This window comes from Stylophora pistillata, chromosome 5 (assembly GCF_964205215.1).
Source record: "Stylophora pistillata chromosome 5, jaStyPist1.2, whole genome shotgun sequence".
Lineage (NCBI taxonomy): Eukaryota > Metazoa > Cnidaria > Anthozoa > Scleractinia > Pocilloporidae > Stylophora > Stylophora pistillata.
In genome coordinates this window covers 38,531,732-38,548,059 of record NC_142523.1, presented here as the reverse complement: position 1 = coordinate 38,548,059, position 16,328 = coordinate 38,531,732, and the positions used below count along the sequence as shown (strand labels likewise).

Below are 16,328 nucleotides of genomic sequence, written 5' to 3'. Positions count from 1 at the left end.
TCGTTTTTAGCGGGAAAATGAAACTTAAGCAGTGAAGTTGCTCAAGGACGACGACGTCTGAAATCTTGTTTATTCTCGCTTCGTCAGTTTAAGAAATGACATCGTTCATAGACGTCCAAAACCTTCTTCTTCTCACTCATGGATCAAATTGCCACATATATATCGAAAGTTCGAGAGTAGGTTATTCAATTCTTGAACATCAACAGTCCAAGGAAGTATTAAGCTTGAGCTTTATTTACAATAATTTACACATCGCAAAAGTTTAAAATATCAAATTTTACGCAAGTTGTTTGAGGTTTAAATTCAGTTCTAAGTGTTGCTGATATATACAAACCTATTTTGCACAAGGTTTGTCTGATTTTCAACATGCTTTAGCCTGTTATGTTCTACCTTTGATGCTCCATCCTTTGGCGAGCAAACGACGTAAGTCTGTCAATTTAATCAATGCTAGCTAGCGATCGGCACAGATAGCAGCCCTTGCGAAATGGTTTCCTAACTTTCTAGGATTCCTAGGAATTTCCTAGGAGTAAGTGGAATTTTCCTAAAAAAATTTAAGCTCTCTAGAGATGTGAAAAAACATTACTAGGTTCCTAAGAATTTCCTAGGAATCATTACAGGTAGAATTTACATAAAAAAAATAGATTCTTGATCCTTGGGAAATTATTAGGAATTTACTTGGAAAAATGATCTTTTAAAATAAACCCTCGATTCTTAAGAATTTTACTCATGAGTTTGTTTTTTGAGAGAAAAAAAATGCCATTTTAGATGTTTAAAAAAGTCACAATTTTTTTTGTGTTATAATTTATAACTCATTAATTTTTTCTGCAGATATTCTCTAAGCTTATAAAATTTCCAATAAAACATTTTTTTTTATCCTTTAATTGCATTTCACAATGAATAGAAATAAAAAATTACAGGAGTAGAGAATACAAGGAGAAAACTAAAGCAAATGCAATTTAAGTGGGATTTTTGATCCATGTGTTTGGTGCTCCAGTCAGAAAATAAAAAGTGCTCTACTGCAAGGACAACGACTCTGGCCACACTGAAATACAAGGTTATATCAACCTGAGGCATCCCTGCAAAATGGTTTATCACAATGTGTAGGATTCAGCCAACACAGTTTTGCACTGTCTGCTCCTGATTTATTCTAATTATATGGTGAATTATAAATACTTGCCATTTAAACTCAAGTTCAATATAGATACAGTATCAACTAAAGTATCAATTTATTTGCCAGATTAGAATATTTTATACAGAAAGCTTAGGGACACATCTTTACTTAAATATCATGGCAAGGCAGTCTTATCTGAAGCGATGGGAAATTTCAAATCTGGCATATTGAGACTTGAAAAGTTAGATTTTCTTATATCTAACCACAGACACCATTAAAGTTTGGAAATCTTATTGTAACATGGTTTCTGGAGTTGCCATTTAGAAGCATAATCTTCTCCAAAATCTCAGTGACATTCTTTGCTTTCAGGTCAGACCTAAAACATTAAGAATAAGAAATATTAATTTGGTGAAACAGATGTTCAGAGCTTCTATTGCCAAACTCTATATATGCAAGATTCTGATCCAAACCTATTCAAAGGTTGATTTGATTATGGTACATTCTCTCAACATCTTATCACTGCCCATAACAATCCAAAGAATGAATAGATACTGAAATTATTAAATTCCAGGATTTGGCATCTTTTAGATGCTACTGTAGAAACTCACCTATCAGTTTTAACTCATACTGCATGCAATCCCACATCATTAAAGAAGAATAGTTTATTTGAATCAATTTCGATTTCCTTGAAAATGGCAAGCACCTTCCCAGACTTCTTCTCCCATACAAAGAACTCTATCTCACCAAGAGTGTTGTCAGTGAACTGTACGACACAGGCATTGTGTTTAACCATCCTTGTGTATTGCTTTGAGAAATATACATGGCCATTTACAACAATCCTGTTTACCAGCCAAACAGCATCACTTCCTAGTATTCTGGTGATGGCTTCACCAATTGGCTGTTGTAGGTTTTGTACCTTCTTTGTCCCACCAGCTACTTGACAATCATTTGCCTTCTTCAGGCTTCGAAGTCTAAAATAAGATTTTGTGTGAGTACACAAGTCATTGAAACATACAGAAAAAAGTAATTAAGTTAAATAGCAGATGACAATTTTGATTCTGTATACTTTGGGAAGGCACTTAAATGCATAAAATGATAAAAATGAATGAACAATTATTTGCATTTTAAAATAAGAAGAATATTTTGTGTATATTTTTGCTTTAAAATACTTTTCATGGAGCTGGTAATTTAAAATTTAATCACACTTACTGTCTCTTTGTGCTAAGCATGCACTCAATAAATTGCTTTATTGAGCAGTTTTCCATCAAGTTGACATCACATCTAAGTCGGCTTTGTGCATGCAACATCCAGATCAGCTGTTAAAAAAAAGCAAGAAAGTAAATAACTACAATCATACAAAGATGTATATGTTGAGCACTCCCTACTGTACAAAATAACAGATTAAATACCTGACGACAAACATTTCCTGTTCCATGTGCAAAATCCATCAGGGTCCCATTCATATCCTCAAACCCAAAGGTGGACCAGGCCCATAGTGGTCCCCATCCCTCTGCATAGTCAGCAAGATGCTGGCCAGCATTATGCACATTTAAGCCACAAGTACCTTCACCTTTAACATATTTTTTTTCAACAATCATGAATTGTATAAATGGGTACTGTTACATGTTGCAACTTAAATTTATATCCAGAGTTCATACAAATTTAACCTATTGTCATCACTCTGACAGATGTTTCTAGAATCATGGAATGTTAATTTGTTTATGCAGGAGTCAGTCAAATGTTTTGTTCAAATACGTGTTCAGTGAAGAAATAGAGAGCCATACAGGTTGCACTAAACTTGGCAATCAAATTCTAGGGTTTTTATGCCCAATGGAGTCTTTTTTTGCAAAATATCACAATACATTTATGGTTAATGATCACTGCTGTATTCAAGCTGCTTTGCATTATGTCCTTTAACTGTAAAATTAATGTTAGTGTGAAGTAAAACAAATTACCATACAGCTCTGCAAAGTCTTTATAAAACCTCAGAAGTAGATCTCGTGCTCTGCTAAGCTGATTTGGTGTGATAGAATCACCAAGTACAATATAAATACCCTCAGAGAATTGAGCAAAGTGTTGAAGATAGATATCAGGATGTATGCCAACTAGGCAGGGTAAAGAATAATACAAGAGCCAAGCCTGAAGTTCTGATGCTGGAAAGAAATCAAGAGTAAATACCATTATTACTGTTTGAACTATCAAAACAAAAAATGCATTCCATTGCAACTGCATTTTACTAATAAATACTTATATAAAACAGATCTCCCATTTGGTAATGCTTAAAAGACATGGTTTAAATGTCTGTCAATTGCAAGAGTCCCACATGTTATGTACTGTTATTTGGTTTTAAAACATTGCATACAAACATAGAAATGGTAAATTAAAGTCTCACACTGTACCTTTCAAATTTTTAAAATGTTTTTCCATGTCTCTTGGTAGTCTAGCAAGAGTATCTGGAGGCCTCATCTCAAGTAATCGTTTATTTATTCTGTTGAGCTGACACAAAAAGACAATAACCAAACGATTAATAAACACATCAATACAGCCGTATAGCGTACGAAGATTGCCTTCAAACAACTTCAATAAAAGAACCACTATCATTTGGGTGTAACAATTTTATTATGGTCATCATCCCATCATTGCACTAAAGGCAGTTATGATCGCGTGTGATTTTGTCGGAATACTTTTTATGGCTGTAAATCTATATCAAACATTTTGAAAATAGATTCAGAAAACCTGACAGGTATTCAAGCTCATGTTAACACACCGATCTGAAGAATTCTTTGTTGTTTAAAGCGTCTCGATTGAAGAACAGCAACAAGCAAAATTTTTAAGTAGCAATAATCCGGCAGTTCCATACACAGCTTTTGACCGAACGCAGAGGTGTATTACACTGCCATTTAACACTTTTCATTCAAAAAAATGATAAACAGCACTCTTTCATAAAATATACTCAAATAAATTTAAACCTTACGTGGTCGCTTTCACCCCTTGACTTGACATCTCTTGTGCGGAGGAAGGAATATGAGTTGGTGGGTTTTCGAGTTTTATTTGTTTAAAAAACTGATCAGGGTGGTTTAAATCAAACGAAGAAGCGAATACAAACTCCAACCGGCCATAGACTGTCTAAAAACTAACCATAAACCCGCACCTTTAGTGAGAAAAACTGCTTTGAAGTTCGGAAGTTCACGACGACGTGAGGCAGGTCCTTCTCAAGTCGTCGACGACAAGACGACGACGGAATTCTTGGTTCGCGCTTGCGCAGTGACGTTCTTGCTACTTCCGGTCGTCGTCCTCCGTTCGTCGTCGTGGTTGCTTAAGCTCCGTATTGTTGTTACTTAGAAACAAAATACATACAAAATGGCGGACAACACATAAAACTTATAAGCTCTTCTAAAATTTGGTGAACTCTTACCAGAATCCACTTTTTACCCAGTCAATGTACCCGAAAGAAACAGAAATGAGTTCGATAGGTAAAAGTAGCAAAGAGAAGGCAATCGATGCAAACACAGAGATGGAAACTACCTCTGAGCATGGACTCACGGAGATGAAACCCAAAGCCGATGGCGAAGAACAGCACACCGAAAGTCGCGGTGCAATGGAATCGAAAACCAATGTACGGCAAGTGAATCCTGCTGAGGATACGAGCCTACAGGAAGAAGAACTAGAAGATCAGGTGAAAATTACTTTGATGTTATTTTAATGCACGATAATGTATATCCAGGTTGTTGTTTTGAAACACCACGACTATGTAAGTTATTAATAAACTAAAAACCATCCAAACCCCTCACTTTAGAAGTCGAGGCGCTTGACGATTTCGAAAAAATATTTGATTATATCTAAGTTTTAGAAATCGGATCATTTTCAATGAGTAAGTGATGAAATTACACCCATGTTATAAACCTACTTGTGTGATCATGATTGCGACAGATCCCTTCATTGAATTTTTTTCTCTGTACACATTATGTTTTGTAGAGGTCGAGTGAGTTTGAGGACATGATAGCTGACGGTTTATCAGAGCTGGGGAGATCTGCTGATGGAACACTTCAAGTTTATCTTCATCTCTTTTTACCGGTAAAACGATTTAACTGATCCTTTCATTACCAGAAAAAATAATTAGTTTAGTGAGTCTTTGTAATGGAACCCAACCCTTTAACTTCCAATATCTGATTGTTAAATCTCTCCTCTAGCTGCTACACACTTCCTTGTAAATAGATTGTGAGAATTTGGTGATAGATCAAGATAACGTCTACCTGATAAGTTTGGGTTTTCTTGTCACCCATTTGCTGGATAGTATATGGATAGCACAGGGAGAAGTTACAAGTTCATCACATCTTGCAGTCAAAGGGTTAAGTTGTCAATGCTCTTTAATGAATCCAAGAGTAGAGCGAGGGTCGGACTGTTGAGCAGGAGGTTGAGGGTTCAAGCCCCGGCTGGACTCACACTTAGGGTCTTAAAATAACTGAGGAGAAAGTGCTACCTTTCTATAATATCAAGAAATGGATAGATATTCTAGTCTTCTTGGATAAGGACAAATAAACCATAGGCCCCGTCTCCTGCAGGGTTAGGGGTAGGAGACATTGATTTCCCATGCATGAGATTACTGTGTGGTGGATGTCCTCCCTTGGGGTGGGATGGGTGGGTATATCTGCTGAAGATGGGCTGTATTGCCCTTTGCAGATTAGACATTTAGATTTAGAAGAGTCAGATTTGATAAAGTACAATTTCAAAAATTTCAAGTTAAGATGTATAATGCTGAGGAAAAGCATGTAACCGTTTTTTTTGTTTTTTTTTGTTTTATGTTCACTTTATGCATATTAAGTGCTTGTTTTTATTTTTTTATCTCATCAGGGTTGTGGTCTCACTGACATAACCTGCTTACAAGACTATATTCACTTACAGAATGTTGTTCTTTCACACAATTCACTAACAGGTATGCCTCAACTTTAAATTTCTTATGGCTTGATTTGTTGATCTACAAGTAACAAATAGATGTGACATTTTAAATCAACAGATTTAAGTCCACTGGGTTGCATGCCTTACCTGGTGTCCCTTGATGTTTCTCACAATGAGCTTACTACTGTTTTAGACTTCAAGCCTCCACTTGGTCTGAGGGTAAGTAAAGTCTGTTTATGAGCCTAGTGGCACATTAGGGCAGTGCTTAACTCTGGTTTCTGTAGCATGAGGCGACTAGGAGTATTTCTACTCCCCCCTGGATGTGATGCTAGTCCATCACAGGGTTACCCCCAGCATTAAATTGCCAGTACCCATTTATACACCTGGGTGGAGAGAGGCACTGTGAGAGTAAAGTGTCTTGCCTAAGAACACAACGCAATGTCCCAGCCGGGGCTCGAACCTGGACCACTCGATCCGGAGTCGGGCGCACTAACCATGAGGCCACCGTGCCTCCACGGTCTGAGGGCAAGAATGGTGAAAAATATTTTTATAAAATGCTCAGAATCATGAGTAAAATAGGTTTCCACATCATTTTTTTATTAATAAGATTTTCAAACCATATTAACTATGAATTATTTTTGTTTCTTGTATATTTTACACGTAATTCAGTCTTCGGACTGTGAGGTGTTTCTTTTTAATAAATGATTTATCTATCAAGAACAATGTCTGCTTAACAGTGATTATTAACAATGCAGTATTTTCCCATTCAGGATGTAATTATGTCACATAACAAGATAGAAGTTCTTCCAGATTTGTCTGCCCATCATTGTCTTACCAGATTAACACTGGACTGTATCCTTACTGTAGCAATGAAGTAAACTACATTTGACTGTTTGATTGGGACACAAACTTGAAGGGGAGAAGAGTAAAACTGTAAATGTAAATGAGGGGGATCTCAATTAAGCTATCATCTGCCAAGGGGAGAAAATAAATCAAGGTTATTATTTTTTCTTTAATTCACAACCGGAAGAATTTCCTATCTTAGGAAAACACACTTGACTCTCGTTCTAAGTTATCGCTAATCATTGACTTGCTACATGTAGATAAGCATTTAGTTCTGATTTTTTTGTTATTGTTGTCCTTGATATTTCATTCTACAGACAACAACATATCAGAGATCCAGGGATTATCAAGTTGTCATCGTTTGACTCACTTTAGTCTGATGAACAACAACATATCCAGGATTGCTAATTTGGACAACCTGCCACTCAAATCACTCAATTTGGTTGGTTCACTTAATTCTTACATTCTACCAGAAACTTAGATGGTTTTCTTACTGCAATGTCAAAGGTTAAAGGAGGAAATCCAAAAATTAGGTTAACATGTACATATATCTAAAAATGTCAGTCATATACTGGAGAAAAAGTCCTTGCCCTAAGAATAAGCCAAAAAAAAAAAAAAACATTCATCTTGGGCTTTGTTATTACAATGGTCTTAAGTTCCCCCCACTTTTCAAGTAATTAACTCAAAGAGATTGGATTGAAATCTTACTCTCATTCAAGATCAGAGCTTCACTCCATCAAAGGACTAACACTGCTAACAGTTAATTTAGATTTTTGAAATTTAAATGGTAGTACATTATTATCAAAGTACAACATTACTTTATAGTAATCATTGGCTCACTAATGAAAAACTGACTTTAATATTACAGAAACCAAGTATTGTACTGTTCTATCCAAGAATATTTGTTGTGTTTTTGTTTTGTTTTGTTTTTTTCTTTCTTTTTTTTTTTTTGCTTTGCTTGCTAGACTCCAGGAGACAAAATTTAGAACTTGACATCTTTAAAGCTGATTGCATGACTCCTATTAAACTGCATATGAGTGGAAAGAGTCTCAATTGTTATCTGCATCTGTCTCCCTTCAGAGTAACAACAACATAAAGAAAATTGAAAACTTGGAAACCCTCAAATATCTTGAGGTGGGTGCAGATATAAAATTGAAGTAAGAACCAGATTAATTTCTTCATTACAAATGTGTGATAATTGTATTATTTACAATTATTATTGACAGAAGGTAAACAAAGAGAGGAAATGGTATTAAAGCACATGATGATACTATTTAAGATAAAGCCTTTTAGCATTTGCTCTTAACCTAATAGGTTTAAGGGGTAAAAGGGAGGGGTGGGGAGGGTGGGGGAGGCAGTCAAAGCTTTCATTGGGAGGGGGGGGAGATATTTTCTCACCATGGGAGACACTTCTATCAAAGGGCTATTAATGGAGGAAACACATTTCTAGAGATGTAATCATATAATTTGGCACTAATTGCTAACTTACAATTTTCCAAAAATCCAAGGAATTATAAACAGATTTTTTTACTTAGATATACTAGTTTATTACTTGGCAAAAGTTTTAAACTATATTCTTGTCTGTTATTAGATAATAAATTTATCCAGGAACAGTATTCGCAGTATGAAAGGTCTTCAGAATCACAATTTACTTCAAGAAATTGACCTTGAAGAAAACCAGGTCAGTTTGATCAGAAGTGAAATTTTTATTGTGTAATAATTAGTGTCATTTTCTGGCCATGCATGCATGGTCGAGTCAGATTAATATTTTTGCCTGTTTTGTTGTAATAAGAATTCAGCTTGCTTTTGATTCAAAAGTTTCTTGGAAGATGCCATGAAGATCTGATATTCTTAGCCATCAGGTAACAACATGAAAATCTGCGAAGTCTTTCAAACTATTCGCTAATTAATGTTTTCTAGTGTTCTTTTGTCTATCTTGGGCAAATGGAAGACAAAATCCTTTTTGTGTGGGTGTTAATTGAAATATTCTTCTCCATCTGCACGACAGTAGCACACAAGTCAACACCTTTCAAGGGAAAAAGCCTGAGTGACATCACAAGGGGAACAGTCTATGAGTTAACATGTTTTGAAGATTTCTTATAACAAAATAGATTAAAAACTAGGAGTTCTCCCCTTTACAGGTGAATGTTTGATATTTTTTTCCCAACTGTCTTACAGTTCTTTATTCTCTCTCAGGTGATCGATATTGCTGAAGTGCGGTACATCAGAGAACTGAATTTATTACGAAATCTGAACTTGCTTGGAAACCCGATCCAAGGAATGCCAGACTACAGACTGTCTTTATTGTTCAAAATACAAACTCTGACTGAACTGGATCGATCCAAGGTGTCACTTGGGGAAAAGGTAACAGATCCTTTGTAGCACAACCAATAACTTTAGTGGCTCTAAGTAAAATAGATAGGGTTCTTGACTGTTTATTTGTTATTTGTGTCTTCTCTTAACACAGCCAGTAACTTAAATAATGGCTCTAAGTAAAATATATTACGTATGTTCTTGACTGTTTATTTGTTAACCCTTTAACACAAGACTCTCTGAAAGAGTCTCTTAAGCGCTGTGACATTCCCTGCTCCACATGGGAAGCGATTGCATGGCGCTCGCTTGTGAGAGTGGGAGTGCTGGCATTCGAGATCATCTGCATCCGTAAGAAAGATCAGAGTCGCCGGAGAAGAAAGGAAAGGAATTCAAACCCTCAACCTGGTCCATTCCCCAGTATCCCTTGCCCGCATTGCGTCAGACACTTCCGCGCGAAGATTGGACTTATCAGCCATCTCTGCACCCATCCCGCCCCCTCAGTGATTTGAGTTAAGTCATGGTCTTCTTCGCCAGCGAAGGACGAACATCATAACACAGCCAGTAACATAGTGACTCTAAGTAAAATAGATTTTGTGTGTGACTGTTTATCTGTTGACACTAACAGCTAGCCGGTAACTTATTGGCTGTGAGTAAAATAGATTATTTTCTCAACTCTTCACAATTCTGTTAACTGTCTAAATCCTAAGAATGAACAGAAACTACTTTTAACATTACCCCTGAACCACACATTAAAGTCATTAATAGTACCCCTGAACCACACATTAAAGTCATTAATAGTACCCCTGAACCACACATTAAGGACTTGAGACCTGAGGAAATGATCACCAAATAGAGAAGCTTTGGACTCTTAGCCAGTTTCTCCCTGTCAGTTCCGCTGAAGGGCTAACTTCGCTCCGACGAAGGGCTAACGCTCGAAACGTCAGCTTTTGTAATCGTTACGGTGGCCAATTTACCATTACAACTTTGTTGATACATCCAAATTATCTCCCTGTCAGTGCCATAGGAAAATAACGTATACAGAATATTATAGAGAATATTCATAGTGATGTTAGGGTGTCGGTAAGGGTTTAACATATAAGGTGAAGAATACATACCATAGATGGAGACTGACTGACTTCCCTGGGGCGGAAAGAGGCAGTGTAAGAGTTTGGTGTTATGTCCCCGGCTTGGGCCTCTGAATCCACAGAGTTCAGCGTGCCTAATATCAGGCCTTTGTGTATTGCAATGCTTCAAAATGTACATTTATAGGTCTCATGTCTGTTTAAATGTCCACGCCAGTAAATCTTTGCTTTATTGGTGATTCAACAGGTTGCAGCGGTGAATATGTTTGAACCCCCTCCAGAGGTCATAGCAGCGCGTGATCATATGTTCCACGTGACAAAGGCTCTTCTCCAGCCGACAAGAATTCATGACAGGTAGTTAAGGAGGCAGACTTTGTATTATCAAGATCTTTTATACCGAGATATTCTGTCTTTATTTAATACTGAATTCAGAATTTAATCTTTTTGTCTTATTTCATGCTCTGTTGTCTCATTACACGCATTCTGAGTTCTAGTTGACCGGTTACGTATAATTTACACGTGACGAGTGCGACGCTCACTTGCGTGCGTTTTTTAATACACGCATTTGTGTCTTGTAATGTGCAATGTGCGTGTTTGCGCGTGTTCAAAGTTTGCAAAGTTTGCAACAATTCCGTGAAAGGGCCATACCTCAGAGCATATCCTTGTTATAACTAGCGTCCTGTAAAGGTAAAATCAATAACTCAGCCGTATTCCACATCCCGTCAATAGGGACCTTAAGCAGTCAGGACAGCTACGCCAAGGAAGACTTCGATTAAAAAATGAATTTCTACTTTTAATTAGAATTTTGAAAATGTCTGCATGTGTTTACCATCTCATAAGGCGCCACAACTCAGCCTCAACATAACGTATTAAAGTAGCGTTGAGTTGCAAATGGAAATTGAAATAATTTGCCGTTGCGGTTTCGGTTCGCAGACGACGCAAATTTTGCTGATTTCACGTTATCGCTTTGCAAAGGTCGGCTGAGAAATGAACTAAGTTTTAAAATGCACGCTCTGAGCTATTGTTCTGTTAATTAGATCTATTGCTTTTCCACGTTCTCGTTGCCGTCGCCGTCGTGGTTTGGTTACGGTCCTTAATTAGTTTGAGACGGGTGGGTGAAGATCTTAAGAAATAATAAATAAAAAATAATAAATAATAAATTAAAGCCACAGGACTCGATGGAATCATATCTCCGTCTCTTACCCATATCTCCAATGCTAGTATTGCAAGTGGTTCTTTCCCGGACAACTTTAAGAGAGCGAAACTGACTCCTGTCCACAAGAACAACTCAATCCATGACAGAAACAATTATCGTCCCATTTCCATATTGCCCGTAATATCTAAACCTCTGGAGAGGCATGTTGCGCGATCGTACCTTGATTACTTAACATCGAACACGCTCTTACACAGTAAACAGCCAGCATATCGCCCGTATCATTCTTGTGAAACAGCGCTTTTGTCTTACTGACAACTGGCTCAAAGCTATGGACTCGAAAGAACTTGGCGCTGTACTGCTGGACCTTAGTAAAGCTTTTGATCTGGTAGATCACAACTTACTTATCAAAAATCAGTATGTACCACACTGATAATACATCTCTGCGGTGGTTTGACTCTTACCTACACGATTGAACGCAGCGGTGTTGTATCAATGTTGTATCGATGTTGTATCTCTTCTTGATGTGTAATAGCGTTGAAGAGTAATAAAGTAGAACGGATCGCTGTCTGACAAACTACCAATTACTAGAGGCGTTCCACAAGGTTCTGGTTTGGGTCCCATCCTTTTCTTGTTACATATCAATGACCTTCCACTTGCAATACCTGATTGCAATAGGGGTATTTACGCCGATGACAGTACACTATGGATAGCTAATTCTAATCCCTTGCATATCCAACACAGACTTCAGGGAAGTCTTAACAAAGCGAATCACTGGTTCTCGCCAAACAAGATGGTCCCAAACGCAAAGAAAACAAAACAGCTACTTGTTGGAGCCAAGCAAAACTTTCCCACTGCACAAACCCATCGCTTAACCTTCCGTTTCGAGGCACTGAAATCGAAGAGGCCGTAAACGAAAAGCTGCCTGGTGTGAAGATAGACAAGCATCTTAACTGGAATAGCCATACAGATTACATAATCACTAAATTAAATTCTAGGGTAAATCTTCTTAAAAGAGCCAGAAAGTACCTGAATCTATCACTTAGGATTTTGCTATAAAACGCTTTAATTAAACCAATCTTTGAATATTGTTGTTCAGTATGGGGAAACACTAAGATCGATAATTTACAAATTAAGGCTCCTTAGAATTAAAAAACGTTGTGCCAGAGTAATTTTAAATGCAGGCACTGAATGAACAGTTGGCCTTTTTAAGAGATTAGGTTGGATCCCCATTAGTGACATAATAGAGCATAGGGAATTGTGTATTATGCATAACATTATCCATGGGAAATGTCCTGATTATTTTAATCATTATATTCGTTATGTTAAAAATAGACGTAATTACACGACTCGGGCGTCAACTAATTTGGACTTATCCACACCTTTTTTCAGCGCAATGACCCGCAAGCGTTCATTTCTTGCAAGTGGCGCTAGATTATGGAAGAACCAAGACAGTAATACAAGGGGTCTCACTTCCCTTTGTAAATTTAGAAATCAACTATACAAGAAATATATAGATCGGAACTCTAGAGTGGATAATTCTACCATAAGCAGAAATTTTTAATTCATTTTTAATTTTTAATTTTTAGTTGTATTTTCGTATTTCTGAATTATTTGTTTCAGTTGTTTGCATGGACCACAATGAGAACTACTGGTTCTACCAGTAATTGTGTTATCCAGTAAAGTCATTCTCTTATCTTATCCAGTTAAGTGATATTAAGAGCGTTGTAGGAATGAAAAAGCTGTACTTCTCACTAATGTTGTGGTGCTTGCACCCGATTCTCTAATAATCTTAAAGCTTGAGTAACAATTTTTGCCAAATATCGATGTCAACAAAACGTGTTCACATTTCGTATCGTCTCTACTCCGATAGCACCCTTCCAAGTGTGGACACGCCCTATCCGATGCTGATCCTGTGTGGACCCCCCGGATCAGGAAAACGTTATTTGGCGCGAAGATTATGTCAGGAGTTTCCAGACTTCTTTGGCTTCGGGTGAGATCTCAGACCCTTTCTTTGTCACTGGCTCAGTTTCGAGATTGATCTTTGTGTGTTTATTCCTCACAGCATCTGTCATACCACAAGAATGCCTCGGGAGAAGGAAGAAAATCTCGAGGACTACTGTTTTGTCACTCAAGAACAATTTGAACAAGGAGTTGTAATGGTATGTTAAAACGTTGGTTCCATGTAACAATCAGGAACTATCATTAGTAATAAACAAAGGAGTTTTGGAAAGACGACATTAAAAGTTTCAGAAGTCTATCATGTCATGTTTGTGTTTATCCGCAGGGTAAATTCCTACAAACGTGCCAGCTGGCGGGGAACTGGTACGGTGTCACACGAGAGGCCGTTGAGAGTGTGGCCGGTGAAGGACTTGCTGCAGTGTTCCACATGGACTTAGAGGTTAGTTACTTCCCTGTAAGCGACAGAGTTTGCTTTCCTCTTGTATGACGTCATATGCTGACGTCTGTTCTCAACCTCACACTGCACCCGTAATTCAGCCTCTGGGATGCAAGTGGTCAGATATAAACTATATTCACTATATTCACTATATTCAGTATGACAATGCTAAAAGAAAGCCATTAAGATGCTATTTTTACATATTATTCCAGGGAGTATTGAGTTTCAAGAACACTTATTTTGAGCCCAGATATGTTTTGGTGCTTCCCGTATCAAGAGAGGTAGGATATCTACATGTAACAGATAATTTGTCGTATTTTGCAACTGTCACAATAATTATCAAGGACATCTCACGAGACATGACGCCGAACCCGTGTTCAACTTAGCGGAAAACCTTTTAGTCATTGTGCAGACTGCCTAAGAATTACATATCTTTTTTTTAAGTTCTGAATGTTGAAAGTTTTTGTTAATTTCAGATTCACGGAGCACGCCTTCGGGAGCGACATGATTATCCAGAGCCTTTGTTACTACAGTCGTTGGATCGAGCTACTTTATGCCTGGAGCACAACAGAAGAAATCCCGGCTTCTTTGACATGGCTATCAACAGCGGTGAGGAACACTCCATCATTCATTTTTGCCTTTGTAAAAATTTTGTGCCAATTAAGGTGAGGTGTAAAACGTTAAATTAAAAAAAAATGTATTTTTCGGATTTTTCGGATTCCACATAAAGGTATTGCTTAATGGGTATAATCGTGAATTGCCAAGAAAAGAATCGTGGATGTTCGATTGTCACTCAAATCTTTCTTACAATTCAACAGAAGATCTCAGTGACGCTTACAAGCGACTTAAACTTCTTGTCATGGAATACCTTGGCATGTCACCCCCATCCACAGGGCAGTCTGATTTGTTCAGCGATAGCATGACGTCTGTTGAAACCAGCCAATCAGAGGATACACTAAACCATGGGGGCAAATCAGGTACCAGTCAAACAACAAGTGTCACGGTCAACATGGCGGCGAGGACCTGGTCACGACGGTCTGAGTCGTCCACAACTCCTCCCAAAGGAGTTAAATTAACAAAGCAAAAGACACCAGTGGTAAGTGGAGACTTTTCTTTCCTTATTGAAAATCGTTAAATAATTTAAACTCGGCAAACCTTAAATGATCATTACGACCCTTGTTCACAAATATTTCTGTTCATTTGTATGTTTGCTTTTCCTGCAGGAAACTCTTTCCTTAGAGCGTCGCCAGACACAGATAAAAGCGGCTGTAGCAGGTATTCATCAGATATCACTGGAACAGTTCATGATGGGCACAAGGTATAGTCAATGTACCAATCAGGGTTAAGCAATATTTAACAATTATTCGCCGAAGGCGAACCGAACCTGAGGCAAATAATTATTTTAATATAATTTCAGAGCTGAACAACAGAGAAATTTCTAAAATCATAACATTTTAGTAACATTTATTAACATTTTGTTTTAACATTTTATATAAACCGCTCAGGGTGTTTTGTAATAAAGGTAGGAGTTGGGGGAGAGAGTAAAGAAACGAATGTTTCCTTCAGTCCTTACACAATTACAAGACTGAAACATCAAAAACAAAGCGCGGGTTCAGTTTAGAATTATCACTTAACTGCGTAAATTTAGGACGGTAGGATTTACTTAAGACGATTAAATCGAAATGAGATATTTTACGATATCAATTATTATCCTAGGCAAGCTGTTTCGGCTAGCTTCCAGCTCTCTTCGACACAGTATTCTCCGACGGAAGTCAAACGCCCAAACTCAGTCCCACTCAATTTTAACGTCTCTCTCGCTTCCATCATGGCCAATGCGAGCAGTCAAAACGGGGCAAGAGATGGAGGCCCGGAATCGAACATCTCTGAGTCTGACGAGGAACAGGACGGAACTTCATCCATAGTGTCATCTGCGCGTGCGTACTCCAACGCTCAGTCTCCAAGAGAATCAGATGAAGAAGGTGTAGACTCAAGAGATCTACTTGATTTTATTCCAACAGAAACACTTGACTTGCATGAAACCGGCTCTGTTCCATTTTCGGGAGGTTTGGGCCAAGTTGAAATCGCCAATTCTATTTAAAATGTGGCTGATTCACAAGACGGAGAAAGAGATCAAAGACCCTCACTCCAGAATTTGAAATAGAAAAATATTTCAACGTTTGCCGTAACTTACCGGTAGTTAACTTTGTGAGTCTTTTTTCACAGTACAAACCTATTCCCTGTCGTTGTTCGTATCTTTGGGGAACGTTGGGGGCAATTCCATTGGCCACATGAAATGCTATCCCCCCCCTCCTGTTTTCGGCAAGACCTGAAATGTCTTGTGAATTGAACAGAGTTTGTTTGTTTATATTTTGTATAGGAAATGAAATTAAAACAAAGAATTTATTACCTTGGTTTTACTTTTTGCAATCAATTGGGACATGTTCCTGTTTCCCATTGAAGAGTAATTTAAAATACGATTGACGTAAATATCAAGTGTGGTAAAACTGACAGAAAGTATTTCTCGACTCAAAA

The 16,328-nt window shown here is 37.6% G+C and overlaps 2 protein-coding genes across 2 annotated transcripts; one reads left to right on the top strand and one right to left on the bottom strand.

Annotated features, from left to right (window-relative positions):
* Positions 1–1,209: 1,209 nt before the first annotated feature.
* LOC148731863 (uncharacterized) lies at positions 1,210–4,114 on the bottom strand. Its single transcript, XM_088759585.1, has 7 exons — positions 4,086–4,114; positions 3,511–3,599; positions 3,067–3,264; positions 2,521–2,681; positions 2,321–2,427; positions 1,856–2,082; positions 1,210–1,487 (listed from the first exon to the last, which is right to left on the bottom strand). The coding sequence occupies exons 1-7, from the start codon at positions 4,112–4,114 to the stop codon at positions 1,477–1,479; spliced, it is 822 nt and encodes a 273-aa protein (XP_088615711.1). The 3' UTR covers positions 1,210–1,476.
* Positions 4,087–16,194, top strand: LOC111339603 (leucine-rich repeat and guanylate kinase domain-containing protein). Its single transcript, XM_088759584.1, has 18 exons — positions 4,087–4,787; positions 5,087–5,185; positions 5,963–6,044; positions 6,126–6,226; positions 6,778–6,859; positions 7,168–7,292; positions 7,931–7,984; positions 8,442–8,531; positions 9,047–9,214; positions 10,493–10,599; positions 13,272–13,391; positions 13,464–13,560; positions 13,686–13,799; positions 14,009–14,077; positions 14,273–14,405; positions 14,615–14,892; positions 15,020–15,114; positions 15,513–16,194. Exons 1-18 carry the CDS (start codon positions 4,551–4,553, stop codon positions 15,892–15,894), a joined length of 2,433 nt encoding a protein of 810 aa, XP_088615710.1. The 5' UTR covers positions 4,087–4,550; the 3' UTR covers positions 15,895–16,194.
* The last annotated feature ends 134 nt before the right edge of the window (positions 16,195–16,328 follow it).

Bases quoted from the DNA above. Each gene is read 5' to 3' on its own strand.
- LOC148731863 (XM_088759585.1), bottom strand. From the start codon at position 4,114: ATGTCAAGTCAAGGGGTGAAAGCGACCAC. The intron at 3,265-3,510 runs GTACAGTGTGAG...ATTTCTTTCCAG, and splicing joins ACATTTTAAAAATTTGAAAG to CATCAGAACTTCAGGCTTGG. The intron at 2,682-3,066 runs GTAATTTGTTTT...AATATGTTAAAG, and splicing joins AGACTTTGCAGAGCTGTATG to GTGAAGGTACTTGTGGCTTA.
- LOC111339603 (XM_088759584.1), top strand. From the start codon at position 4,551: ATGTACCCGAAAGAAACAGAAATGAGTTCGATAGGTAAAAGTAGCAAA. The intron at 7,985-8,441 runs GTGGGTGCAGAT...GTCTGTTATTAG, and splicing joins AAACCCTCAAATATCTTGAG to ATAATAAATTTATCCAGGAA. The intron at 13,800-14,008 runs GTTAGTTACTTC...ATATTATTCCAG, and splicing joins TGTTCCACATGGACTTAGAG to GGAGTATTGAGTTTCAAGAA.